General features: G+C 40.2%; 1 protein-coding gene across 1 annotated transcript; it reads left to right on the forward strand.

The window, feature by feature from the left end:
- The first annotated feature begins 133 nt into the window (after positions 1 to 133).
- Positions 134 to 27,066, forward strand: LOC148891418 (rho guanine nucleotide exchange factor 18-like). Its single transcript, XM_089008873.1, has 20 exons — positions 134 to 280; positions 7,401 to 7,514; positions 7,727 to 7,821; positions 9,059 to 9,199; positions 12,437 to 12,687; positions 12,841 to 12,966; positions 14,899 to 15,016; positions 15,111 to 15,362; positions 16,910 to 16,986; positions 17,088 to 17,278; positions 17,359 to 17,417; positions 18,242 to 18,421; positions 18,495 to 18,641; positions 18,728 to 18,831; positions 18,912 to 18,971; positions 22,476 to 22,523; positions 23,426 to 23,902; positions 24,826 to 25,150; positions 25,332 to 25,412; positions 26,326 to 27,066. The coding sequence occupies exons 2-20, from the start codon at positions 7,441 to 7,443 to the stop codon at positions 26,469 to 26,471; spliced, it is 2,952 nt and encodes a 983-aa protein (XP_088864999.1). The 5' UTR covers positions 134 to 280; positions 7,401 to 7,440; the 3' UTR covers positions 26,472 to 27,066.
- Positions 27,067 to 27,165: the final 99 nt, after the last annotated feature.

Below are 27,165 nucleotides of genomic sequence, written 5' to 3' on the forward strand. Positions count from 1 at the left end.
TCCCTAAACTACACCAAAAACACTGAACATATTTAAATGTAATCTTAAAATATTAGACGGTTTTTAGTTTCTGCCCTTTGAACGGAAGTAGTTCTGTCGGTTCTACCACAGGAGGCTGAACCTTCTTCTTGACCGCCTCCTTCGAGCTGACAACCTGTTACTCGGGAGTCGGCATATCAGCGTTCCCCGCTGCTCTCATCGTTCAAGTTGAGGAAACGGCGACCTGTCGTCTGTCTGGAAATTAACAATATAAAACCTTCTCTTTCCCGTCTCCTCCGAGGTAAGATATTCGACCACTGCAACGTTTCACGTGCGCCCGACATTTTGTTCCTTTTCCGGGGAGGTTTCCCAATAATTTTTGAAAAGACGACGCCAACCCCACCTGCTTGAAAACGTGATATTACTTACAAATGAGATGAATATCATTTTAAATTGTTTGGTAAATAATGCACTTTTTTAAGCGTGGCTTTTAATAGCTAACAATTTAACACAGTAGCATGCAGGTAGCCAGCCAAGTCACCTGCCGACCTCAGTCTGACTTGACACCTGTTTGCCTCCTCGCCCGAAACTGATGATTTAAACCGACAAACTGATGACTTTTTATATTATCTTTCAAATTATTGTATGTGTATAGTAAAATGTTTTAAAATCGAGACGAAGCCGTGGTAACTGAACACACGTTTATTTTGTTTGTTTCTTGTAGTTTGTTGCAGTTTCATTTGTCATCATGTTGCGCGCGGATTGATACTGCGAAAGTGAAAGCGACACGAAAAAGTAGGTCGTTCGACGATAGATTTTCGGCGATTGGCAATACATCGTCGCAGTAAATCTATAAATATTTAAAAATATGTGAGTAAAAACCCAAAATTGTGAAAAGATAAACTACTAATCAAATTTATTAAATATTTTGTTTTAAAAAAATATTCCGGAATGTTTGAAATGTGTACAAAAACAATAAGGGAATATTATACCAAAATATATACAGTAAAGTCTCGTTATATCGATATTCAAGGGAGTCCGAAAAAATATCGATATAACCGGGACTATCGATATATCCGACCCTGTTTGCATGTAATTTTCTCCGTGCGTGCATAGAAATAGTATCGATATAACCGGGACTATCGATATATCCGATATCGATATAACGAGACTTTACTGTATTTTAAACAATACTAGTCATTTAGAAAATAAGAGAAACATAGAGGAAAACGCAACATGTTGGAAAAAGACACCAAAATGAAACAAATATTTGAATAATACAAAAATGTTATATGAGACGCTGTTAAGTGCTATATAAACCAATATGTATGTATTGCAATGTATTTTGGATAGCCACCCTCATTTCAAGCTCATATAGCTGCAGACCCATATAATTTAGGATTTTTTTTCTGATGAAGGAAGAGAGTCTAAGGTTTCTTACGCTGCATTGAATATTTATGTAGTCCTAAAACTGTATATTGTGAAAAACGCATATGAGCATTTTTTTTGGGGTGAAAAATTAATAGGGTGTCTCATTGGGACCATTTAAAGTGTCCTGTTAACCTGCCATGCATGTTTTTGGACTATATGAGGAAAATGGAGTACCCCGAAAAATCCCACGCAGGCACAGGAAGAACATACAAAAAGTTACAACTGTTGCCGCTATTGACAAGTTCATGATTAAGAACTGTACATCCATGAGCGTGTATTAATCAACAAGTAGAATCCAGAAACGGCTCTCTCTGAGTTGTGTTGTGCTACACGAGGCCGCTGTGTACTGTATGTTGAGTCGTGCTGTTTGCCGTGTGCGCTGTGCAGCGAGCCACCTGGCAGACTCGCTGATCTAGTTCCTTGTGTTGTGATGTGGGGAAGTGACCTGTATTTCACATGGCTTCGCTTTCGGTCCTTTGAGGTGTGGCCTGCGCTGAAAAACATATCAGCATTGGGGAAAGTGGGGTCGGGGACCGGATGTCCATATTTGCTGATAATTTTATTTTGAAGATGGCTTTACGTTACAATTGAATCTGTTTTTATGACACATTTGTGTCATTTTATATAATTGGATTTCATTTGATTGTGGCTCTTGTATTTTTGCATTAATTTTAAATTTTGTAATTTAATTTTGAAGTACAGTGAGACCTCAACTTACGAATGTAATTGGTTCCCAGAAGGAGTGTGTAAGGCGAAAAGTGTGTATTTTTTTCCCCATAGGAAACCATTAAAATTGGAATAATCCGTTCCCAGGTTAATAAAATATACTTTTAAACTAAATAAGCCTTAAAACTACACACAACATACCTTATTATATGTATAATAAATGTTCTATTGTATTGTAATGAAAGAAATACACTGCATTGTATCATAAAGTCACGTTATTTACATTTGTGATGGTCATTGATGGCTTGATGGAATGGCGTTGGAGGTCAAAGGGAATTGCTGTTTGGAAAGAGGCACATTACATGAGGACTGTAATTAAAGAAATAAACGGTGCTGTAAAATAAAGTGTTATTTACCTTTTTGATGGTCGTTGATGGCTTATGGAAGGAGAGTCACCTTCCACAAGGACTGTTGGTAACTTAACCTCTGGTGTGGCTTCTCTTCTTTGCTCCTTTGGAGACTCCTCATCATTTTTGCTGATTTAAAAACCTCTTAATTGACACCTGTCGCTTTCTGACTTGTAAGGTCTTATGAAGCTGAGACATTATCATTCATCATGTTGATGATTGTCATAGCCACAGTCTTTTTCTGGATGAAACTGTTCGGTAAAAGCCTGCACATCATTCCACTATGCCAACATTGCCTTTATGAGCTCACTTGATGCTGCAGCCATCTCCTCCTCGCCCTCAGATGTTCTCAAACGATCCGTTGCTGGCTTTCAAATCCTCAATAAGCGCCGAACTTCCAAGTTGGTGCATGGCGATATCGGTGTGAATTAGCCATTCTTTCTCGCATAAAATAGCTTTACTCGCGCTGTCACCGGATAGCTGCTTTTTGTTATTCCAAATTAACAGAAGTTTTTCAACTTCGATTGCCCGAGACTGTCGCTTTGAGCGCACGGAAACACCTTTTGCAACTGATGCACCTTTGATGGCTTCTCTGTTCCGGAGAATGGTAGCAATGGTTGACTTAGCATAGCCGTGCTCGGCCACTGAATCACACACACCTCGTTCGTGTTTTTTCAATTATCTCCTTCTTCTCAGCGACGGTGATTTTATTTTGTGTCTTCTTGGGCTGAACACGAGCCTGTGGTGGTTTTTTCTTCGGTCCCATCATCGTAAAATTATCAGCAAAAAGCTCCAAGGAGGCGATCAACGTGTGCATTCAATGAGAGGGGGTGTGGAAAGTAGCGCCGGCTGGAGCGCCGTTTGGTCGTGTGTTTCCGCCGAAGATCACTCCGCCAGATCCGAAGGTCGTGTGCTTTGGTGTTCTTCCGCCGAAGATTACTCCACCAGCCGTGGTCGGGTGTGTATCATGAAAATAGTGTGTATTATAAGGTTTAATTTTCATAAATTTGACGTTCGTAAGATAAGGTGTTCGTAAGTTGAGGTCTCACTGTATCTAATTCCTGGTATATTTCATTGTTTCATTTCTTAATTTATTTTCTTTCAGGCATGTCTTTTTTTGTATATTTCCATCTATTTCAAATTTTTCATGCCCTCACTTTGTGGCGACCCCTCAAAGGGAAAAGCCGAAAGGAAAAGAAGAAGACTTTTATCAAAATTGGATTGGATTGGATATATCATGTGACTATAAAGCAGGGGTCTCAAACTCAATTTACCCGGGGGCCGCTGAAGGCAGAGTCTGGGTGAGGCTGGGCCGCATCATGATTTCCACAAGAAAAGCATCGATAAAACATTCCAACGTTCTCAAAATCTTTATTTTTAACACACAAAAAGGAATTAAATGAAAAAATGAATAAAAAATAAATTACCCAGGAATAAATAAAATAATTATAATGATCATGAGGCAGATACAGACGACTGAGAAAACCACAGGAAAACTAATTTAATTTAAACTAATTTAATAAAGTTTCAAATGTCTGTATTAACAGTTCTTTACCCTTTAGCTTTCTTAACATAAATAAAATATTGAACATGAACTGTCCTAAACATTGCTTCTCTTGCCTACTTGTTCAGCTTCACACACAAGTTACATTCGTATCAATCATGCGGGCCGCACTAACATTAATCTTTCATATTAAGGCGGGCTGCAAAATATTCTTTTGGGGGCCGCAGTTGGCCCGCGGGCCGCGAATTTGAGACCACTGCTATAAATTGTCCTTGAGAGTTTTTAAATGTGCTTGGAATTAAAGGGTATTATTATTAGCCTTTATGAGTCTCGCAGTGGAGACATTTACATTTCACAGCAGTAAATCTATAAATATTTAAAAATATGTGAGTAAAATACACAAAATTGTGAAAAGATAAACTACTTCAGCAACTTTTAAATCAAATTTATTAAATATTTTGTTTTAAAAAAATATTCCGGAATGTTTGAAATGTGTACAAATACAATAAGGGAATATTATACCAAAATATATATTTTAAACAATACTAGTCATTTAGAAAATAAGAGAAACAGAGGAAAACGCAACATGTTGGAAAAAGACACCAAAATGAAACAAATATTTGAATAATACAAAAATGTTATATGAGACGCTGTTAAGTGCTATATAAACCAATATGTATGTATTGCATTGTATTTTGGATAGCCACCCTCATTTCAAGCTCATATAGCTGCAGACCCATATAATTTAGGATTTTTTTTTCTGATGAAGGAAGAGAGTCTAAGGTTTCTTACGCTGCATTGAATATTTATGTAGTCCTAAAACTGTATATTGTGAAAAACACATATGAGCATTTTTTTTGGGTGAAAAATTAATAGGGTGTCTCATTGGGACCATTTAAAGTGTCCTGTTAACCTGCCATGCATGTTTTTGGACTATATGAGGAAAATGGAGTACCCCGAAAAATCCCACGCAGGCACAGGAAGAACATACAAAAAGTTACAACTGTTGCCGCTATTGACAAGTTCATGATTAAGAACTGTACATCCATGAGCGTGTATTAATCAACAAGTAGAATCCAGAAACGGCTCTCTCTGAGTTGTGTTGTGCTACACGAGGCCGCTGTGTACTGTATGTTGAGTCGTGCTGTTTGCCGTGTGCGCTGTGCAGCGAGCCACCTGGCAGACTCGCTGATCTAGTTCCTTGTGTTGTGATGTGGGGAAGTGACCTGTATTTCACATGGCTTTGCTTTCGGTCCTTTGAGGTGTGGCCTGCGCTGAAAAACATATCAGCATTGGGGAAAGTGGGGTCGGGGACCGGATGTCCATATTTGCTGATATAGAATTGGATTTCATTTGATTGTGGCTCTTGTATTTTTGCATTAATTTTACATTTTGTAATTTAATTTTAAAGTACAGTGAGACCTCAACTTACGAACATAATTGGTTCCCAGACGGAGTGTGTAAAGCGAAAAGTGTGTATTTTTTTCCCCCATAGGAAACCATTAAAATGGGAATAATCCGTTCCCGGGTTAATAAAATATACTTTTAAACTAAATAAGCCTTAAAACTACACACAACATACCTTATTATATGTATAATAAATGTGCTATTGTATTGTAATGAAAGAAATACACTGCATTGTATCATAAAGTCACGTTATTTACATTTGTGATGGTCATTGATGGCTTGATGGAATGGCGTTGGAGGTCAAAGGGAATTGCTGTTTGGAAAGAGGCACATTCCATGAGGACTGTAATTAAAGAAATAAACTGTGCTGTAAAATAAAGTGTTATTTACCTTTTTGATGGTCCGTCTGTGTAAGCTCTCAGTCGTACAGGAGTGGTCCATCGATGAGAAGGTTTCTTCAGCCGTCATCTGTACAAAAGTGAAGGTTTCGGACGTTTCGCCTCCTATCCAAGAGGCTTCGTCAGCGAACTAAAGTCTGACTGGTCGTATCGGCCCCATTTATATATCTCTATCTCTTTTTGATGGTCGTTGACTGCTATAAATTGTCCTTGAGAGTTTTTAAATGAGCTTGGAATTAAAAGGTATTATTATTAGCCTTTATGAGTCTCGCAGTGGAGACATTTACATTTCACAGCAGCAAAGTTATGAAAGGATGAGGAAACAAAAGGAAGAAGTAGAAAAACAAAATACAGGAACAGCTGTAAAGGCAGCCACTGTTGCGCCGCTATCTTGAAGTCAAAACAAAAAAACAAAATAACAAAATGTGACACCACAAAGACACAAAATGTATTTTAATTCATTTCAATGAGGAATAAGTTTATATTATTGTTACACTGTTATGCTAATTCATGATTGTATTTTATTGATGGACGACTTCCCTCTTTTCATTTATATTTTTTTAAAATGCTATATGAGATCTATGAGTTCTAGCGCACCTGTGACTTTTGTGAAAAGTGCAAAAGAAACATGGATATTTTATTTTCGTCTGAGAGTGGCTGCTCCACTTGTAACCAACAAATGACTCCATTGCAGTCGCCACTCCAATGTCTCAATGCTGCCTTGATCTCTTTCTTGAAGTTTTACAGGTTCCATCCACGCCCTCGTCCCCAAATTAAAATAAAAAGAAGTTACCATAGTCATAAGTCACACTATGCATAAATCAAAAGTGTGTTTGATTAACAACAGCGTGTTTGAGGTGTGTCTGCTTGTGAGTTGCTGTTGATTTTTTCTTTTTCCAAGGGCTCTAAATAGCGCGACGACATCGACGGTATGTCAAGTGGATGCCGGCAGGTGTCTTGTTTTTCAAACGGCAGCCGTGCGCTCGTGATGAAAATATTTAGACATGCCGGGTATGCCGCACCCTCGTCAAGTATGAGTGGATAAATGCTGCCGTCACATCTGGGCTGTGACGGCATTTCCCACAGTGCGCTTCCAATGTTTGTCAGGGAGCTGGTCGGACCTGAGCTCTTGGCAGCTGTCGTTGATATTGCAACCTCCGCCGTCGTCGCCGGCATTTTATTTCGATCCAACGCGCTCTGCTCTTGTCTGTCTTTTGCAGGCAGCTCCCGTGGCAACATGCTCTCTCGCAAGTCTAAATCATTGGTCTCATTTTGGTTTCAAGCGAGCGCTCCAGGCAGATGGCCGACTCCCTCGAGATAACTTTCGTTAACCTCTGAGACCGTTTGGAAGCGCGTTGCTTAGCAACCCTGAGGAAATGTCACTGCCATAATGTAAAGTGTACGGATTGCATTGTGTAACAGTGAATATATAGTTTCCTTGCCAAACAACTAAACACACAGCCATGAGTGCCGAAACCACCGTCAACAAAAGCGAGTCCATCCCTAAGTTTTAATCTCAATTTTGCCATTTTTGATCATCTTTTTCCAGGAAGTTCGCATTCACACGAGCACTTTTTACTGTATTCCACGTTGGTTTCATTTTGTCAGTGTTCCCGATGGCATCGCTGGTTTCCCCCCGGGTCCCGGAATGACAGTGACGCCAACCCAAGGCAAAGCTCAACCCGGTTCGTCCCCACATAAAGACGCGACGACAAGCTTCAGGTGCGCCGGTAACGGCAACTCTGATCAACTGGTTTCGCCTCATACTTGAGCCTCAATTCACATCCCGCGCAAAGCACTGAAGAAAAAATAAGTTTGGGGAAAGTACTAAGCTAGGGTATATGTTAGCTGCCTTTTTCAAAATGAGCTTGATCCGCCCTTTTTGATTTGAGCAATGTTTTCACTCCAACCATTTTTCACCCCCTAAAAACTAGATCCGGCCCAGCACGGATGGATGAGCTGGATGCCCTGCGGGGGAGGCTTATGGTCGAGGATGCCATTTCCCTGGCTGAGTCCATTAATCTGGAAGGTCAGCTCCTCAAGATCGTTTTTTTTTTCACACACGATGGTGTCTTTTGACAAGAAAAAAAAAATGACTTGTCATGCGCGAAGGATGACTACTTTTGTAATTTAAATTTTATATGTATTCATGGCTTCATTCTTTTGAGTTTCTCTATTTTGTACTCATTTATATTATTTCATTTATTCATGATGAATTTCATTTCCTTTATTTAAAAAAAATCAGAAGATGAGTTTATTAGCTTTTAATTTATTTGGAGTGGGGTTTTTTCCCGGAACATTTAAAAAATCATTTTGTTCATTTCATTAACTCTTTTAGATCATTTTATTTGAACACGAACATAGAGATGCTTCACCATTTAATTATAGTTTTTATTGTATGTCATCACTAATTTCAATTACTTAATTTTTCATTTTCCTTTTAACTCATTCACTAAAAGTTACATAAAATAACATTTAAATTTAATACTAAATTTGGGGTTATGCTTTTCTATTCTTACCACCCCCCTAATTTTTTTCCTGTTTTTTTGGACTTTATTTATTTGACTTTAGTATTTTAATACAAAAATACAAAGAAAATGATTTCCTTCAAAAACATGCAAAAATAATTCAGATTTATTTTCAGGTGACTTTTTCTAAAATAGTTGTAAAAGTTTTTAATGAACTCATTCACTGCAAGACGATGTGCAAAAATGTGTCCACTCCAGTGCCAGGGTTTTTGTCATTTTCACTCAAATTGCAGGACCCACAGAATCTTGAGTTTTAGGACTGTATAAACATTCAATGCAGTGTAAGAAATCTTAGACTCCCATCTTCCATAAGAAAAAAGTTAATTCCCAAGTTATAGGCGTCTGGAGTTATCTGAGCTTTAAATGGGGGCAGCGATACAAAATACAATGATATCATGCATAAAATCATATCATGTTTGAACAACAGTGGAAGCTGTAGCAAAGCACTATCATGGACTAAAGGCAAATACTGCCCTCACGTGAAAGGAAAAAACATTACCAGAGGTCTAACCAGCGCTTTATCGGCAACCCCCGCAAGAAAAACCAAAACCCGACCAAATTTGGGACTGGCGCTCCACATCATGCTTTTCAATTCCCAAATAAATTTGGGAATGGCAGTGAATGAGTGAAAGATGGCATAACTATTTTATTTTTGTATTTGTATTTTTTTCATGTTTATTATTTGCAGAGTCATTTTCTAGATTGTCCCCTACCTAGCGAATATAATGTGTCCCTCAGATGGCCATTATTCTTTGCTGCGAGGCGGGTTAGAGTCCGACAGTCAGAGCCTGGAAGCTGAGTCCTGGAGCGCGGCAGCCGACCCGGATTACCTGAGAGGTCTGGACCGGGGGGCCATCAAAAGACAGGATGTCATCTACGGTACGCCCAACATCCCAACACCTGAGCGCGATCAATTGCGCCCGAGTTACACATTGTAACGGATGTGCTATTTCACAAGCGGTAGCCACGGTGATTCTTATCTTTTCACTTACAATGATTGTTAATTATATAAGGGCGACTACTTGTAATTATAATAATTACACAGTGTGAAATGTTTTTCACTAACTAGAATCTCAAACGGTCTATGATTAGAAAGCTCACCGTTGTCGACGTACCGTGTTATGGTGAATGCCCGAAACGGCATGCTATTTCGGTCCATATGGCGCTAGATGCTTCCCTTTGTGTGTTCTGAAATTACTGTATTTTCCGGTGTATAAGGCGCACCAGAGTATAAGGCGCACCCCCAATGAATAATGTATTTTCAATTTTTTTTCCGCATATAAGGCGCACCGGACTATAAGCAGTGTTTATATTATTGTCTGCCCGGACGCCCGGGGCGTCCAACTTTTCCGTCGGGCGTACAACTTACAAAACGTCTCAGCCTGGGTGGCCGACAACTTCTTCAAGAAGGAAAAAAAAATGAAATACTTTTTTTTTTTCAAATCAAACGTTTGATTTATTTAATAAAGCAAACGTTTGAATGAAGATTTCGAAATCAGAATAAATCATTCAAATTTTGAAATCTTCATTCGGTTTGGAAATGTCTGAATTTCGGTTTGTTTGGCAATTTGCATAATCGGCACGGCAGCCAATCAGAAGCCTGCTTCGTGCTTCCGTCATTCCCGAGCGTTATAAGGTCGTGCATTTGCATATCATTTTCCAAAGTCGACGCACAGAACCTCAGCCCCAGAAGTAAGATTCAAAAGAAGCTAACAAAATGACGCTACAAAACGTAAACGTATATTATCTCTTGACTGTAAAGTGTAATTGGATTTGGATTGGATTGGATTTGCCTTTATTAGTCTCGCAGTGGAGAAATTTACATTTCTTACTTGAGAGTTTTGAAAGGCGCTTAGAAATTGAACGCACATTGAAAGCATTGTGGAAAGAAAAATCCACGTGGCTTGTAACAGACGACGCAACGCAAACATTGCATTGTGCAACATGATGAACAGTGAACGGACAAACGACCAACTGGAGCAAAATCATCAGCAAGGGATATTATGATAAATTAAGCAAGTGGTAGTTACTTCCTTTATTAAAAAAATCCTTTATACTTTGCAACAATGTTTTTTTTTTTACGATTAGTCGTCTTATTGTGTTTCAAGTTGTGAAAAATGGGGCAGGCAACTTGTCAGAGAGTTGTCTGCCCTGGTGTCCACTAACCTTTTGTCATGAGTTTCAGACACCGCTATAAGGCGCACCTTCAATGAATGAAAAAAGTTTTCCAAATAGAATATATAAATATATAAGTTTTCCAAATATAAGGCACACCACCTCCGCTAGAGGCTGGGGTTACGCACGACTTCTTCAATAGGGTGAAATTGAATAGTTGCGACATCTGTTGTGGCTCAATATTACTTCATATATAAGGTGCGCCTGCATTAGACCTCTTCAAAATTGACCTTTTTCTTCAAACATATGGAAACTGATATTATTTCCATTCTCCAAGGTCTAAATTAGCTAAATATACAGTAAAGTCTCGTTATATCGATATCGGATATATCGATAGTCCCGGTTATATCGATACTATTTCTATGCACGCACGGAGAAAATTACATGCAAACAGGGTCGGATATATCGATAGTCCCGGTTATATCGATATTTTTTCGGACTCCCTTGAATATCGATATAACGAGACTTTACTGTACCAGTTATTGTGCTCTTGGACCTTGGCTATGCCCGCCTCAAGAGCCATGTAATTTTATTGTTGACGTTTTACAAAAACACAGCAAATTTTGGGATATTATGTCCTTATTTTCATTGTAGCTTTCATTTTTTGAAGAAAATCAAGGAATTTTGGGTGCGCCTTATAAATCGGAAGAAGAAAAATTGAAAACTTAAAGAAAAGTTCAGTAACAGTGTGAAAATGAATAGAATGATTATTCATTTTTCATTCTGCCTTAACCGTTTTGTTAGTTTTTTTTGTTAGTCATTTTTTTTAATAGGAAGGGAATGATGCTGTGAATTGAAGTAAAATTTGAAATTTAAAAATACCGTATTTTCTGGAATATAAGGTGCACCGTCAACAAATGACATATTTGACATACATTTTCCATACATAAGCATTGTCATCAAATGGTGAGTATAGTTTTGCTTTTTTGAATGTTGCCGTGCCGATGACCATTTTATGTTTCGGAGCCGTTTACTTAATATCTCCATCTTTATTAAGTTCATCAAGTTGCTTGTTCTGTTGCCACAAAGGGACATAAGTCTTCATGTGCCGGTCCCAAGCCCGGATAAATACCCAGGGTTGTGTCAGGAAGGGCATCCGACGTAAAAGCTTGGCCAAAACAAACGTGAATCAAACATCTGAAAATGGAGGAGACTGATTCGCTGTGGCGACAACTTGAAGGGAAAACCCAAAAGGAAAATAAGATTTTCCATACATAAGGTGCACCACATTATAAGGGGCACCTTCAATGAATGACATACAGTAAAGTCTCGTTATATCGATATCGGATATATCGATAGTCCCGGTTATATCGATACTATTTCTATGCACGCACAGAGAAAATTACATGCAAACAGGGTCGGATATATCGATAGTCCCGGTTATATCGATATTTTTTCGGACTCCCTTGAATATCGATATAACGAGACTTTACTGTATTTTAAAAAGTTTTCGATACATAAAGCGCATGGTAAACTATACGGTACCATTTCAACATGTACATTTCAAAAATATTTTAATACATAGACATTTATTTAAAAAAAAACATTTATTTTTTTATATATTTTATTGTAATTATTTTGTTGGGGTGTGACAATTATGAATACTCAAGCACCAAATCTGGCCTGTCACATCATTTTATTCCGCCCACGAAATCAAATCAAACTTGTGAAATTCCATGCTAAAGTTCAAACTAAAATTTAAAATTGTCCCATGTAAACTACAACAGGTCATTATTTTTTTACTTCAAATTTGAACTAAACTATTTCTTCATTAAGTTGTTGTGCGCTCTATATGTAATATGTGGAGGAGGATTAAATATTCTCATGGCTTCGCACATTTTATAACGGCCCCTGAGATAAAACCGTAACTACAATGTAGCCCGCGGCAAAAACTGACCTCGTCTTACTTTATTCTGTGTTGCATTTTTTTTTCCTCTCCAGAATTGATCCATACCGAGATGCGCCATGTGCGTACGTTGAAGATCCTCCGACACATCTACATGCACGAGTTGCGCCAATCCCTGCTGCTGGACGACGACAAAGTGGGCACCCTGTTCCCCGGTGTGGACGCCCTGCTCACTTTGCACCAGCACTTCCTCGACTGCCTCAAAGTACGCCAAAGCCAGAGTCAACAGGAGGGCAGTCCCAACGGCTACCAGATCACCGAGCTGGGAGACATTCTGATCGCACAGGTAGAACGACAACATTTTCCTCAGGAGTATCTCTGTTTCTTTAGAGATAATTTTATTTGTATTTATTTATTTATTTATTTATTTATGGGAATAAATATACAATACAAAGCAAATGTACATATGTATGGCTAATTTCTTTTTTCTGGGGGGTAGTTTTCTGGCCTGGTGGGTGAAAAAATGAAGGAGTGGTACAGTATTTTCTGCAGCCATCACACAGAAGCTGTCAGCTTTTACAAAGAGCAGCTGCAGAGCAACAAGAAGATTCAAAGCCTTATGAAGGTAAGTGACTCTTGCGGGGCGGAAACCGGAGATGCCAGCAGCGTTAGTTTTCTGACGTATCCAAAAGCCACCAGACGGATCGGTTTACGGCTGAAGATGATGGAAAATAACTGAACTTTGATGGCTTATGCAGCTAATTTACATAATACGGCCTCTGCTCGCGCTTTGCTAGCCTGACTGGGCTACATTTCGCTATGGTTTAATTGCAGGTGACGAGCTATTTTAGTGAAGGCGTACTGCGTTTAGTGACTTTCCAGACTCCCTGGATTGTTTTTTTAAATATAAGTCATTTACTGCCATTCCAGAATGTATTCGGGAATTGAAAAGCGTAACGTGGAGCGCCATTCCCGAATTTGTTTGTTTTTTCTTGCAAGGGGTGCTGATCCGGCAATGGCCTCTGGCAAGGTTTTTTTCTTTTTCACAAGGGGCAGCATTTGCCTTTTTTCCATGTTAGCGCTTTGTTACAGCTTCTAGCTGTAACAAAGCACTATATACAGTAAAGTCTCATTATATCGATATTCTCGGGAGTCGGAAAAGATATCGATATAGCCGGACTATCGATATATCCGATCCTGCGCCGAACTGCGTTAAAAGGGGGCAATACAGTAAATGGGGAATCTTTGATATGGCATGTAATTTGCTCCTTGAGTTCGTGGATTGCGTATCTAGCATGCTTTTGGACTATAGTGAAGTGAAAAACAAACTTATGCATGAAATAAAAACGTCATTTATTATTTTTATAATGCACTCTTGCAATCGTGACTCTGAGTAGCACTCGACATTGTTGACATTGTACACACGAGAGAAACCACGAACGGCAGCATGTAAACATATGAAAAACAGTGATTATTGCAAGCGATAAAGATACCTGAATACAACACAATTAAATACATGTATGGAAAACAAAAACTGCAACGTTTACATTACTTACGTTGATGAAGTACAATATTCTGCGGCACGTCGAACTCTTTCGCGATGAAGGATTTGGTTGTTGGATTGCCCTCCACAGCCACGATTGCCTTGTACGTTGTTCCGATATCACAATTCTTACGTTTCCCCATGGTTGAAATTGATGTTGAACAACAGTACTGTGGTGCCTTTCTCATCCTTTTTGATGCAGGTCCGAAGTTTTTTACTCTTCTTTACTTTACTCTTTACTCTTCAGCCACGTTGATAAAGTACAGCATTTTGCGGCACGTCAAACTCTTTTGCAATGGAGGATTTGCTCCTTGTTGGATTCTCCTCGACAGCCATTATTGCCTTGTACCTGTATTTCGTTCCGAGTTCACAATTGTGACGTTTCCTCATGGTTGAAATTGGTGTCGAAGATGCTATTGCTGCTACACTGTGCGAGACGCGGAAGCTGGTCACGTGACCAACGGTGTGACCGATACAGATTTCGATAATGGTGGTACTGTATAGAAATCCCTAAGGAAATATCGATGCAGCTTAAACTGCTTTTGTATCGATATAAACAGAGCAAAATAGCCGGCGGGAGATGAAAAAGGGCACCGTAGTAACCGGATTATCGTCATAACCATGTATCATACTAAACGGAACTAATTATATATAAAAAGACTAGAAATTTGACAGGAAATGAAAATAGTATCGTAATAAGCAGTACTATCAATATAACCGATATCGATCTAACGAGACTCTACTGTAAATGTATGTATTGTATATTGTACAGCTGCCCGCATTTCAAGCTCAGATAACTTCAGACCCATAGGAATTTAGGACTTAACTTCTTTTCTGATGGAAGTACAGAGTCTAAGGTTTCTTACACTGAATTGAATGTTTATGTCGTCCTAAAACTCAATATTCTGTGGGTCCTGCAATTTGAGTAAAAATGACAACCCTGGCGCTGGAGTGAATACACTTTTGCACATTGTCTGGCAGTAAATGAGTTAATGTCCGTGAGTCTGCCACCAGAAAATTGGTCAGCTGGTGCTGGTGAGAAGGTTGAGCATCCCCGAGTGTTTCCTCCTGGTGACCCAGCGTATCACAAAGTACCCCGTCTTGGTGGAGAGACTGGTACAGAACACAGAAGGTAAATGATTGGAGTCATTCGCTTATTTAAGAGTTACGTGTGCATTATATGCCCTAAAAAAAAACATAAAACAAAACCCTGGTGCGCCTTTCAGTCGACACAGACGAGCACGAGTCTCTGCTCCAGGCCTTGGCGGCCATCAGGGACACCATCTCCCGAGTAAACGACAACGTCAGGGAGTACGAGAAGGCCTCCCGCCTCCGTGAGATCTGCATGCGACTGGAGCCCAAGTCGCTCGGCCGGATGAAAGACGGCCAGCTCATCCGTCGGGAGGAACTGTTCCAGGGAGAGCGGACGCTGCTGCACGAAGGACCGCTCACCTGGAAATCATCTGGCAGACAGAAAGGTTCCCTCACAACATCTTATTCTTATTATTGCTAAAGTTTGTGGGCAGACAGCTCATTATCACACAATGATATGCCTCTGGAGTTGGGATATGTTTAGTTGATACTAATAATAATACATTTCATTTATAAGCGCCTTTCAAAACTCTCAAGCAGCGGCAGCCGCACGTGCCAGCGTTCACTCAACCCAGAATAACCCATAGATAGAAAGCTAACAAGCTGGCTAATAGATAGCTAATAGTCAGCTAGCTAGACAGCTAATAGATAGCTAGATAATAGATATCAAATAGACAGCAAATAGATAGTTAGCAAGGTAGCCAGCCAGCTAGCTAGATAGCTAGCTAGACATATGAAAAGCATACATTATTTATCCTCTGCAAAGAATGACTCTAAACTGTATATATAGAGTCCACTGCATTTATAGAGTTTGGGTGACCAGCGGCAGCCACACACGCCAGCATTCACTCAACCCGGACTAACTCAAATAGATAGAAAGCTAGCTAAAAATGCTACGTTTTCTGATATTATGAGATGCATAGGTTGACCTAAGGCTTGCTAACTTACTAGCGAGTTTGGGCTAACGCTATCAAGACAAATTCTGAATTTATTCTTCCACATTTTTCGGTTAGTTTGTTTCATTTTGCCCAATTCACTAAGATCTCAAACAGGTGCTGAAACCACATGTAAATAATTAAAATCATATTTTTAAAAATGCAAAATTTTCTCGATGTTAGAGTGAACACTAGCGTGTCTGGCTGCCGCTGCTCATCTGCATAAAAAGTTTATCTTCTGACTGTAAAGTGTCCTTGACAGTTTTGAAAGGTGCTTTTAAATGAAATGTGTTGTTATAATTATTATTATTAGTAGCAGTAGCATTATTATTATTATTAGTAGTATTATTATTTTTAGTCTGTGTAAGCTCTTAGTCGTACAAGAGTGGTCCATCGATGAAAAGGTTTCTTCAGCCGTCTTCTTTGAAGGTGTCGGACGTTTCGCTTCTTATCCAAGGAACTTCGTCAGCAAACTAAAGTCTTACTGGTAGTTTCGGCCCTATATACAGTAAAGTCTCGTTATATCGATATCGGATATATCGATAGTCCCGGTTATATCGATACTATTTCTATGCACGCACGGAGAAAATTACATGCAAACAGGGTCGGATATATCGATAGTCCCGGTTATATCGATATTTTTTCGGACTCCCTTGAATATCGATATAACGAGACTTTACTGTATATATATCCCTACTGTCCAGACATCTGCTATGATAGGTCCCTGATCTCAGGTTGGGGGGAGCAGAGGACTATTCCGTGCTAATTCATGAAGCAGGGATTATTATTATTATTATCATTTATTATTATTAATTCAAGCCACTCAACGCGGCCTCTTAAGTTCGACAAGGCTCACGCGTCACAGCGCTTTGATCCAACCAGTCTTGCAACATATTTGAATGTCGTTACATCATGTCAAAGGTTTCCTGACGCTACCAAAAGCTCATTTTATCCTACCCCGATTTAAGTGGAATCATCTTTGATTGTATTTTCATCAGACATCCATGCTGTGCTGCTGTCAGACATGCTCCTGCTCTTGCAAGAGAAAGATCAGAAGTTTGTTTTCGCTGCTGTAGTGAGTGACCCTTGGGAGGGGAAAAATTTGCATTCATTTAATTTTCAAATATATACGTATACACAAACAGGTTTCCCCTGCCCCGCTATGTTATCACGCAGGATAATAAACCGCCAGTGATCAGCCTTCAAAATCTGATCTTGAGGGAGGTGGCCCATGAGGACAAGGCCATGTTCCTCATCTGCGCGTGCACCGCCACGCCGCAGGAGGTGTACGAGATGTACGAGCTACACACCGTCTCCAGGGAGGAGCGGATCGCATGGATGGGGCACATACGGGACGCTATAAACCGGTGAGGACACTTTTTGTTGTTCTGATTTTTATTCTTTGTGGCGGTGCTGGCTAAGACATGAACAAATGGTTGCGGTCCAGTTACTCGGCGGAGGACAAACACTTCCAAGAGCTGATGAGCAGATTGCAAGAATATCAAGGTGAGAGTCCAGACACTTTGGGGGTTTACAATAACATTTAATCATTATTATTATTATTATTATTATTATTATTATTACTGTTTTTATTATTGTGTGTTTCCAATTCATATCATTATGATTTTTTTTAAAATTATTGTTATTTTGTGTTTCCAATCAACCCTCTTTAATCATGCTTTTTATTTTTATTTTATCATTGTCATTATTATTTTTGAAAGGCGCTTATAAATGAAATGTATTATAATTTTGTTTGTTTCCAATGCATACTACTCAATTTCTGTTTCATGTCATCACAAAGAGGGTACAGCAAGTCCTGAAGAATGAATGTCTCTCTGTGTCATTGGATTGGATTGGATTTGCCTTTATTAGTCTCACTTTGTTTTGTCATATTGTCTCTATGCTGTCATATTATTTGTTATTTAGTTTTTTTTTTTTGTTCTTTTGACTTCAAGACGGCGCCGCGAGAGTGGCTGCCTTTCCAGCAGCTCATGTATTTCGTTTTTCTACTTTCATTCCTTTCATCACTTTGCAGCTGTGAAATGTAAATTTCTCCACTGTGAGACTAATAAAGGCATATCCAATCCAATCCAATCATGCTTTTTATTTTTGTTTTTATTTTATTGTTATGATGAGGATTTTTATTGTATTTTGTTTTATTTTATTTCATTGTATTTTATTTTGTTTTATTTTACTTATTGTTATTATGATGATGATGATGATTTTTATTTTATGTATTTATTGATTGGTGTATTTATGTCTCTATTTATTCTTTAATTAACTAATTAATTTATTTATAATTATTTTTATTTATTTATTTTAATGGGTAGAACGTTTGAAGGCGAGGGACGAGCACATCAAACTGTGTCTGTCGGAGAAGCTGCAGATATTCAGCACCATGTATCAGGACATGACCGGCCAAGAGAGCCCCACGAAAGGGCTTCTGCTACGAGGAGATCCCACTGATCTTCAGCAGGGGGAGACACTGCTCGAAGGAGCCATCCGTGAAGGTCGGTGCCAATTCCAAATGTCTTTTGGGCTCATGGAGTTCCCTTTTTAAGTTTCTTGTTCTTCTTCCTGCAGTGGAAAGCCTTCAAAATCTCCTGTTCCGCACAGCAAAGGACCCCACTAACATCCAGGGGGGTGATTATGTGTTAAAATGGAGGTCGCACAGGAGGGTCGAGGCCTCAGAGCCGGTCGATGCTAACCCGTCTGCAAACGCTCTTAAGAGTAAGCTGCAAAATTGGAACGATAAAACCCCCTCATGTAACCGCTGGGATGAATCCCATTGGATAAGGTGTTCTTCGTCGTTTTAGATCACACGTCTTCCGACGGGGATGTGGTTGACGGGCTCAGCATTAAGGCCGACGACGCTCCATTCCAAGAGACGGCGCACTTCTCCGAGAGCCATGAGCAGCCTGTGAGTGACAAAACCGCAAACCTTACCCCCACATACTGATCTGTATATGACCCAAAACCTTTTTTTTCTCTCATCGGAAGGCCACCAGCAACGAATGGACGCATATTTGGGCTTCGGCCCCTAGCGACTTCCAAGCCGAGGTGAGAATCGTAGAGCTGAAGGGTGTTTTACATGAATATTCACCCAATCTGCTCCAATTGATTCTGTACAAATTTCGTAAATATATGCAATGAAAGAAAAACTCAGTCTTGCTTTAATATTCAATATTTTGACATTTATAAACTTTTGAATTGGTCAAACAATATTATTCTTTTTTTCCCTGCACTGAACACATTTATGTTGCTCGTCAGTTTAAATCTTTCTATAAAGAATGACGCGAACATGATTAAAAAGCCTGCAAAATGTCAAATGCTGAATTTGATTTCATACTGCTATGCTAGCAGTGAAAAGGTTTCTTCAGCCGTCATTAGTACCTCTTTGAAGGTGACGGACATTTCACTCCTCGTCCGAGACGCTTCGTCAGCGAACTAAAGTTGTGCTAGTAACTCAGGCGCTCTATATATATCCTTAATGGACAGAGGTGGTGGACAGACGTACTGCTATGCTAGGTTATAATTTATTGAGTAAAAAATAAAAAGGGGGGGTCATTCTCAGAAATATATAAATAAATAAATACAATTTAAAAGGCTTTACATTGGACCTTGGCTTAATTTCTTGGCTTTGGAATGAATATCCATTGCTACAAGGGTTCTAACTACCGAAACGTTCTGCCCGTACGCTAGTTTCATTTGTGCGCATGTTTTTTTTTTTTTTTTTTTTTTTTTTTTTTTTTTTTGGGTGTAAGATTGGTTTCACATTTATTAGTCTCGCAGTAGAGAAACATGTAGCATCATTTTATTTGGCCCGCGAAAGCCAATCAAATTCCATGATTCAGTTTGAGCCAAAATTTCAAATTGTCCCTTGTGGAATTGTCGCGGCTTGGAATTGAAGTGGATTTACGTGGGACAGGAGATGTGACGCAATCTCTTTGCATCAATGGATGCTACAGCTTCGTTTAGCTTGTAGCAGACGTGCACATTTCACCATGCCGCCCCTGATTCACTGGTGAAAAGGACGCTTTGATCCTCTCCCCTTTCATCTAGAACTGATTCAAGTCACAAAGAGGGTGCAGAAAGTGCTAAAGATTGAATGTCTGTCTTTTGTGTTGTCTCACATTATTTGTTATTTAGTTGTTGTTTTGACTTCAAGATGGCGCCGTGAGAATGGCTGCCTTTGTAGCAGCTCCCGTATTTTGTTTTTCTACTTCTTCCTTTCCTTTTATGACTTTGCTGCAGTGAAATGTAAATTTCTCCACTGCGAAACTAATAAAGGCTAATCCACTCTCAAAATTGTGGCAAAATCTTACTATTTTGTTGACATTCTCTTTAGTGCAGCACTGTCTAATGCAGGCATAACATACCCCCAGCCTCTACTGTAGCGCTTTATAAACTGGTGCGCCTTATATATGGAAACATCTTTAAACATGCATGTCCTTCATTGAAGGTGTGCCTTGTAGTCTGGTACGTTTTATATGTGGAAAAAGTTTGAAAATACACCATTCATTGGGGGTGCGCCTTATAAAATACGTTACGTATTTGTAAAGGAACTGCCCACTGGTGTGACAACTTCATTTTCTTGTTGTCACTTGGTCTCGCAACTTGGGGCAAAAAGAAAACAAGGTGAACTCTGGAAAAACTCGTTAGATCACACGTCTTCCGACGGGGATGTGGTTGACGGGCTCAGCATTACGGCCGACGACGCTCCATTCCAAGAGACGGCGCACTTCTCCGAGAGCCATGAGCAGCCTGTGAGTGACAAAACCGCAAACCTTACCCCCACATACTGATCTGTATATGACCCAAAACCTTTTTTTTCTCTCATCGGAAGGCCACCAGCAACGAATGGACGCATATTTGGGCTTCGGCCCCTAGCGACTTCCAAGCCGAGGTGAGAATCGTAGAGCTGAAGGGTGTTTTATGAATATTCACCCAATCTGCTCCAATTGAGTCTGTACAAATTTCGTAAATATATACAATGAAAGAAAAACTCAGTCTTGCTTTAATATTCAAGATTTTGACATTTATAAACTTTTGAATTGGTCAAACAATATTATTCTTTTTTTCCTGCACTGTACACATTTATGTTGCTCGTCAGTTTAAATCTTTCTATAAAGAATGACGCGAACATGATTAAAAAGCCTGCAAAATGTCAAATGCTGAATTTGATTTCATACTGCTATGCTAGCAGTGAAAAGGTTTCTTCAGCCGTCATTAGTACCTCTTTGAAGGTGACGGACATTTCACTCCTCGTCCGAGACGCTTCGTCAGCGAACTAAAGTTGTGCTAGTAACTCAGGCGCTCTATATATATCCTTAATGGACAGGGGTGGTGGACAGACGTACTGCTATGCTAGGTTATAATTTATTGAGTAAAAAATAAAAAGGGGGGGTCATTCTCAGAAATATATAAATAAATAAATACAATTTAAAAGGCTTTACATTGGACCTTGGCTTAATTTCTTGGCTTTGGAATGAATATCCATTGCTACAAGGGTTCTAACTACCGAAACGTTCTGCCCGTACGCTAGTTTCATTTGTGCGCATGTTTTTTTTTTGGTTTTTTTTTTTTTGGGTGTAAGATTGGTTTCGCATTTATTAGTCTCGCAGTAGAGAAACATGTAGCATCATTTTATTTGGCCCGCGAAAGCCAATCAAATTCCATGATTCAGTTTGAGCCAAAATTTCAAATTGTCCCTTGTGGAATTGTCGCGGCTTGGAATTGAAGTGGATTTACATGGGACAGGAGATGTGATGCAATCTCTTTGCATCAATGGATGCTACAGCTTCGTTTAGCTTGTAGCAGACGTGCACATTTCACCATGCCGCCCCTGATTCACTGGTGAAAAGGACGCTTTGATCCTCTCCCCTTTCATCTAGAACTGATTCAAGTCACAAAGAGGGTGCAGAAAGTGCTAAAGATTGAATGTCTGTCTTTTGTGTTGTCTCACATTATTTGTTATTTAGTTTTTTTGTTGTTGTTTTGACTTCAAGATGGCGCCGTGAGAATGGCTGGCTTTGTAGCAGCTCCCGTATTTTGTTTTTCTACTTCTTCCTTTCCTTTTATGACTTTGCTGCAGTGAAATGTAAATTTCTCCACTGCAAAACTAATAAAGGCTAATCCACTCTCAAAATTGTGGCAAAATCTGACTATTTTGTTGACAATCTCTTTAGTGCAGCACTGTCTAATGCAGGCATAACATACCCCCAGCCTCTACTGTAGCGCTTTATAAACTGGTGCGCCTTATATATGGAAACATCTTTAAACATGCATGTCCTTCATTGAAGTTGTGCCTTGTAGTCTGGTACGTTTTATATGTGGAAAAAGTTTGAAAATACACCATTCATTGGGGGTGCGCCTTATAAAATACGTTACGTATTTGTAATGGAACTGCCCACTGGTGTGACAACTTCATTTTCTTGCTGTCACTTGGTCTCGCAACTTGGGGCAAAAAGAAAACAAGGTGAACTCTGGAAAAACTCGAAAGTTGGCTTACTTGGAATTTCAAAATCCCCATCGTAGCTCACATGACTCTCATTCCCCCCGCAGGTGTGTGAACGTGTCATTCTGCTCGCCCAGAGGCTGTATGCCTTGCAAGTAAGTTGTAAACTGCCCTCGCCCTGAAAGGACAACCGACACCTTCGGACAAGTTGCGTCCATAATTTGTTAAAATCACTTCAAATGACTTCTACTGAGTGCATTATACAAAGATTCCACCACATACAGCTATATTTTACGTTTTAAGATTCGTGCTGAATATTCAGGAAGTCTTGTTTTCGAGTTGATGACAATGCCTGAAGTGATGCCACATTTGGACCGAGAAAGTGACACACAATGCATTTTGGCTACTTTGTTTGGTCTGAAAACACTGTTGATCGCGAAATTAAAAGGAAAACTACATAAATAACGCGATGGTGAATCATTGTGTGTCGGAGCCAATTGCGGTAACACACATAAAGAAGGTGTAAGTTTACACAAATTCACAGCGGACAAATCAGCCCATTTCCAATGTAGCTTGTGCACCATCTTGTGCATTTTCTGGGCGCTACATTGGAGTCTGACGGCTCGAATTGATACGGAAGGACTTCTTTAATCGATTGCAAACATTTATGCTTTCCTCTTCAGAACTATTTGAATCATATTCATAACTGGATGAGTAACAACAAAACATCTTCTCCGAATCTGAATTCTTTGATGCCGTTGTTTTGATTCTGGAGCAAGGCAGTGTGTGACAAAGAGTGACATCACGAACAAGGGGGGGGGACTTTCTGACAGCCCAGTTTTGAGCTCATTTTGTGGTAGTTTTGGGCAACTTTAAAACATTTTTATTTGTGTTTTGCATTTGACTAAAAATATCAACCTGTGTGTTTTGGGTATTTGAGATGCTATGAAATGTTTTTCTGATGTCAGTTTGGAAATAAGAAACTTGTGTCGGTTGTCCTTTAACCCACCCTGCCGACCCCTCCTCCCCAATGCAAATTCAACCCTCGTCCTCCCAGGCTGTGGTGGCCCAGCAGGACAGTCAGATCGAGGTCCAGCACGTCCTGCGTTCTCACGCTCAAAGACACCCGCGGCCCTCCAGCAGCGCTTTGCTGGAACAGGAGAAGCAGCGCAACATGGAGAAGCACAAAGAGGACCTGGCCAACCTGCACAAGCTGCAGGCGCAGCACCGCGAGGCGCAGCAACGCTGGGAGAAGGAACGGGAACGCCACAGCGTCTACGTGGAGGCCGTGGAGGCCCAGCTGAGGCTGCGGGAGGACGAGTGCGTCCGGCGAGAAGTTAAGCTCGGCGAGGAGAAGGAGGAGTACGACAGGCAGTGGGAGAACTACCAGCAGGGTCTGGAACGCCTGCGGGAGACCACCAAAGCCGTGGAGAGGGAAAAGGAAAGCCTGAATCAGGAGAAAGAACGCCTGGAGGACAAGTTGAAGAAGTACGCCGAGGCCGTGAATGCCGGAAACGCCAACTATGACGACTCGGTGAGTACAAAATGGCGCGGCAGCTTGTCCGGTCGGCATCCGGGACGTGTCTTCAAGTGTCGTTTGGTTTGACTGGCCAGGGCCAAGCTTTACCGAACAAAGCAAATATGAATATTTTGGTGGAAAACTCTCACGGGACACCGACAACAGACACGTTCATTTACATTTTCTGCCATCTCGTGGACAGACGCCTCGAAAATCTCTTGCGCTCTCTCGCATTCGCTCTCACTCTCTCTCTCTTCTCTCTCAAACTCCCTCACATTCTCTCTCTCACTCATTTCTCTCTCTCTCTCCCTCTTGCTCTTTCGCTCTCTCGCTCAGTCTCTCCCTTTCTCTCTCTCCCTTGCATTCGCTCTCTCTTGCTCTCACTCTTGCTCGCTCCCACTCTTTCTCTCTCTCTCTCTCTCTCTCTCTCTCTCTCTCACTCTTTCTCTCCCCCTCTTTCTCTCTCTCCCTTTTTCTCTCTCTCCCTTGCACTCGCTATCTCTTCCTCGCACTGTTGCTCGCTCCCACTCTCACTCTCTTGCTTTCTCCCTCTCTCTTCCTCTATCTCTGTCTTTCTCTCTCTCGCCATCGCTCTCCCTCTCCCACTTTCCATCTATCTCTCAATCTTGCTCACTCACACTCTTACTCTCTCTCTCTCCCACTTGCTCTTCCTCCCACTTGCACTCTCTCTCTCCCTCTCTCCTTTTCTATCTCTCTCTCTCCCTTGCACTCGCTATCTCTTGCTCACACTCTTGCTCGCTCCCACTCTCTCTCTTTCACTCTCTTGCTTTCTCCCTCTCTCTTCCTCTATCTCTCTCTCTATCTCACTTTCTCCTCTCTCCTTCCATCTCTCTCCATCTCGCTCTCTCACTCTCCCACTTTCCACCCCCCCCCCCCCCCTCTCTCTCTCTCTCTCTAATTAAATGTTTCCTCCACAGTACATCAACCTCTCGAGCTACAAGTCATTCAGGAGCAGCCTCGCCAACAGCCCGACCAGCGTAAGCCCGCGTCCGCACGTCCTCCTGGCCATCGCCCGCGACAACAACAAGGAAACGCCGCCCAAAGTGCCGCCGCGCAAGGAGAGCATGAGCGTCCCTGCGGCGGCCAAACCCGAACTGCCCGTGCACCTGGTCAGCACCACCAACCAGGTGCACAAGGTGGCCGGCGTGGTGCAGCAGATCCCTACCAAGCTGGCCACCATCTCCAAGGGCAAGGACCGGGGATTCCGTCTCAAGGCGGCGCACCAGAGGGCCCACAGCGCAGGTCATCTTCATCATCATCATCATCGTCGGATCTAGCTAGCATATTTAGTGTATTGTACCTGATACATCGTCTCTCTTTCTCTCTGCATGATGTACCTCAACTGTCAATCACTGTATCCACTGCCTATTTAGTCATCTGTCTAGCTAGCCACTGTACATGTTTGACATCTCTGTGCTTGCAGCCTCCATCGACGTGAGCCAGGTTGTGCCCATCAGGGTGACGGGGAAGGAAGGAGGGAGTCTGAGGGCCTTCTCTCATTCAGGTACGAATAATACAAGATCGATGATGAAGGGGCCTGCAGTTTTTTTTTATTAGCGCCACTAGGGGTGCCACTGAGTACTAAAGATGATTGTAATAATAATAATAATAATAATAATAATGATAATACATTTCATTTCAAAACTTTCAAGGATACTTTACAGTCACAGGATATTTTTTCTGCAGCTGAGTTGTTCATTTCCTGAACAGATTTGATTTTAAATACACAAAATATGTACATATATATATCCCTGTTTGTAATTATATCAGTGTACAGAACAATGTTTATATATTCTCATGGTCAAATGAATATCCTAAAAAAAATACACAGATGCTGTGATCCACTCAGGCCTTTTTTGTTGTTTTTTTGCCTAAAATTCACATTCAAAAATGGCACAAAACAGCAAACCAACACACATCAAGTACAAAAATAATTTTGGGGGCTGTTTTCACAACATTCAACTCACTAACGTCTTAAATTTATATCATGCTAAACTTTCTGTCAGTGCAGTACAGGCGCTCCCCAACTTACGAACGCGATCCGTTCCGAACATTCGTTCGTAAGGTGAATTTGTTCGTAAGTTGCTTCAGTGCTATATTTTGTATGTAATGTATGTTTAAGGCTGATATAAGTATGTTTCGGGTTTATATAAGAAACTTGTATAAGTAACCTGTATTGGTTTGTACTGGAAAGTAAGCATTTAATAAAATATATGCTCGATAGATATGTACAACTGGAAAGAATACTACATATGTTACTACAAAAATGTTCGTATGTAGCGTTGTTTGTAACTCGAATGTTCTTAAGTAGGGGACCGTTTGTATTTGTAAATGGATGACCCTTACACGTCCTCCCTTAATATGGTTCTTGACCCCAGCTGAACTTTAATTTCCTTTTGCAATGTGTCTTTATGTAGAAGAGTCATCCGGGTATCCCGGCAGCGTGAAAATATCCCAGTCGTTTATGCACTCCCGGATTGGTGTGGAGACTCCGCCCCCAGTCCCACCCCCTTTCCCCAAGGAAGTGCTGGAGAAGCCGACGGAGAAGGTGATATTTCTATAATTCACACCGTATTGTATCGAGGAGGGGAAAAGACTCAGAGTCCTCTTTGAGGTACCGAACACAAATGTGTTTTTGTCAAAACATTTTTTTTTTTTTTTTGCCTGAGATGAGAAGTTAAAAAAAGGAAAGCGCAGCCATTTTGCACAGTGGAGAAAATATTATGTTCCGTGTTATTAATGTTCTGATATTGCCAAAGATTATTTTTTTTCGACAAATGTATTTTTGATTGCAAAAGAACACCGCGTTTAATGACATTTTTAATTTTTTAATTTAATGGTGCGTGGAAGCTATTTGCAGAGGAGAATTTAAAACAAGCACTGCATTTGAATTAAAACAAACACAAAAAAACTGCTGCAATATAGAAATAATTGTGCTCTATGGAATTATTTAAAAAAGATTTTACTGTTATATTGGTATTTATGGTTTTTATGATAATTTTTAATTATATTGAATATTTTTGTGCAATGCAATTCTTTAAAATCCAAAACAAAGAGAGAAGAGATATTTCATTCTATTTGAAAAACATTAAAGCAAGTACAATATTTGGAAATGCTTTTGTTGTATTTCTATCGGAAATTCAAAGAAAGCTTTTTGACAATTTGTATAAAAATGATTATTGTTTGGATTATTCACCACAACAAAAGACAATTGGTGTTGCTGATTTATTTTTAGAAAAATATATTTTACAATCACA

Source organism: Hippocampus bargibanti, linkage group LG11 (assembly GCF_051943395.1).
Source record: "Hippocampus bargibanti isolate YZ-2025 linkage group LG11, ASM5194339v1, whole genome shotgun sequence".
NCBI lineage: Eukaryota > Metazoa > Chordata > Actinopteri > Syngnathiformes > Syngnathidae > Hippocampus > Hippocampus bargibanti.